This window comes from Sardina pilchardus, chromosome 17, assembly GCF_963854185.1.
Source record: "Sardina pilchardus chromosome 17, fSarPil1.1, whole genome shotgun sequence".
NCBI lineage: Eukaryota > Metazoa > Chordata > Actinopteri > Clupeiformes > Clupeidae > Sardina > Sardina pilchardus.
In genome coordinates this window covers 23,039,939-23,042,438 of record NC_085010.1, presented here as the reverse complement: position 1 = coordinate 23,042,438, position 2,500 = coordinate 23,039,939, and the positions used below count along the sequence as shown (strand labels likewise).

The following is a 2,500-nucleotide window of genomic DNA, read 5'->3' as shown; positions in this document are numbered from 1 at the left end:
ACACACACAGGGGGAGGAAAGGTCTGTGCTAATGGCCGAGCGCTTTTGTATCCTGCAGACAAAATCCAATCAAGACAAAAATAGAGAGAGGGAGAGACAGAGGGAAAGAGAGAGATAGAAAGAGAGAAAACAAGGGAGAGAGGAAGAAGAAAAAAAATGTCATTGACGGTTATTGCTGTCTGCTGTTTTTTTTTTTCCTTTTCTAAATGCCTGACACCTCCCCCCCCCCCCCCACACACACACACACACACACACACACACTCCCTGTAATGAGAGGACCAATGGATATGTTTAATACGTTGCCTGAATGAGCGCCTCTTCTGAAGACACTGTCTGTTCCTCCCCTCCGCCCCGACCCCCACCACCCACCAGTCCCCGCCACCCTCCACCTTTTTGAAATGTTACTCAAGTTAAATTGCGTTGATTGTTTTGGATAAATGATGAAGACAAAGGCATTTTCCTGCCGAGGCCCCTTTTGTAACGGCAACATCTTTTCTCCTCTCCTCCTCCGCCTCTTATCCTCCTCCACCTCCTCCTCCTCCTCTCCTTTTCTCCTCTCTCTCTCTCTCTCTCTCTCTCTCTCTCTCTCTCTCTCTCTCTCTCTCTCTCCCTCTCCCTCCCTCCCTCCCTCCCTCTCTCTGTCTCCGTGCTCCGCGCGTGGTAGCTCTATTGTGATGTAAAACACTGGCTTTCAGGCGGTGATGGAGAGAGGCCCGGAGCTGGCGCCCTGAAACAATGCGCCCCGATGACTCCTGTGCCCACCGCCGCCGCCACCGCCACCGCCACCACCGCCGCCACCCGCAGTCACGCTCATCTGATAATATTATTAGTGAGGGGGCAGAGCGAGGAGAGCTGTTTTATTTCGCATCGCCAGAAATAGTGTCAATTGAAACTAGAGGCACTCTATGATAGCAGTGATGTGTTTGTTTGTTTGTGTGTGTGTGTGTGTCTGTGTGTGTGTGTTTGTGTGTTTAATAATAAGGCATCTGTTTGCGCATTAAGCAAATCTAAAGTAACACTCACGTTGTTTGTTAATGAGTTTGTTTGCGGATGTGTTAAGCTGTGCACGTATGTGTTATTGTCTGCTTTTACTGTTTGGATTTAACTTTATTATTATTGACAAGTTTGTATGTGTGTGTTTGTTTGTTTGTTTGTGTGTGTGTGTGTGTGTGTACGTGTGTGTTTCTCAACAGGCACCTTAACAGTGAGCATGCTCTCGACGACAGAAGCACAGCACAGTGTCGAGTCCAGATGCAGGTTGTTCAACAACTAGAAATACAGGTGTGTAACTCCCTTTTTGAGAATGTGCAACTCCATACCAGAGACAGAGATGCACCTGTGTGTGTGTGTGTGTGTGTGTGTGTGTGTGTGTGTGTGTGTGTGTGTGTGTGTGTGTGAGTGTGTGTATGCCTTTAAGCCCACTGTAGACATTTAGGCCTATTTGAACGTGAAGGTCATTCCTATGATTGCAGCACTTCTCACAGAAGGCACCGGAAATCACCAAACCGCATCAGGCCTTATCTCGTTAGTGCCCCCAGAGAAAATAGCAAGTGGAGGTGTGAAGAGACTGTTCAAGACAACACAATTCCAGATGCTGTGTGTGTGTGTGTGTGTGTGTCTGTCTGTCTGTGTGTGTGTGTGTGTGTGTGTGTGTGTGTGTGTGTGCGTGTGTGTGATGCATTTCTGTGTTTCCTCTTTTCTAACAAAAAGCCATTATGCCCATTTTAATTGAATTAGGCCCCTGTGCTTGTTTTTTTCCCTCCCTTCCTCCTCCTCCTCCTCCTCCTCCTCCTCCTCTTCCTCTCCCGCCCCTCCCAATTAATATGCGCCCCTCTCGTCTGGACGGAGTTAATTAAATGCACCCTGCACCTGAAGGAAGCTGCGAGAGGAGGTGGCAGAGAGGGGGGCTATTTTCAGTAGGTGGGGCGTGACCTTATTAAGGAGTCACAGCGGTGAGATAATGAGAGCTCTGATTGAAGGACATGGCCACGCACCAGTCCTAACACCAGTGTGTGTGTGTGTGTGTGTGTGTAGGTGTGTGTAGGTGTGTGTGTGTGAGTGAGAGAGTCACACAGTCCCCCATATGGAGAGACCTCCTTAGGTGACACTGGTCAACACCTTGTCTGTCCCACCCTCCCGCTTATTCACACATACACACTCACACACACACATATACATACATACATATGCACACACACACACACGCATGCATGTGTACATGTATGCACCTGTGCATCCTCATACACACACACACACTAACACATAGACTTACTTCAGACCCTTGACCCCCCAGAACTCAACTGGCCTCATTTTTTTTTTTTTTTGTATTTCAGAGGATGAAAATAAATAATTTCCTCTGGGATATAAAGTAACTCAATAGACACACTAAATTACACATACACGCACACTCTCTCTCTCTCTCTCTCTCTCTCACACACGCACTCTCTCACACTCTCTCTCTCTCTCTCTCTCACACACACACACACACACACACACACAC

At 47.9% G+C, this 2,500-nt stretch overlaps 1 protein-coding gene across 1 annotated transcript in view; it reads left to right on the top strand.

Annotated features, from left to right (window-relative positions):
* foxp2 (forkhead box P2) overlaps positions 1-2,500 on the top strand; it is a 136,904-nt gene that overhangs the window by 114,256 nt on the left and 20,148 nt on the right. Inside the window, 1 exon segment of the mRNA XM_062518225.1 lies at positions 1,194-1,281. Coding sequence (XP_062374209.1) covers positions 1,194-1,281 — 88 coding nt within the window.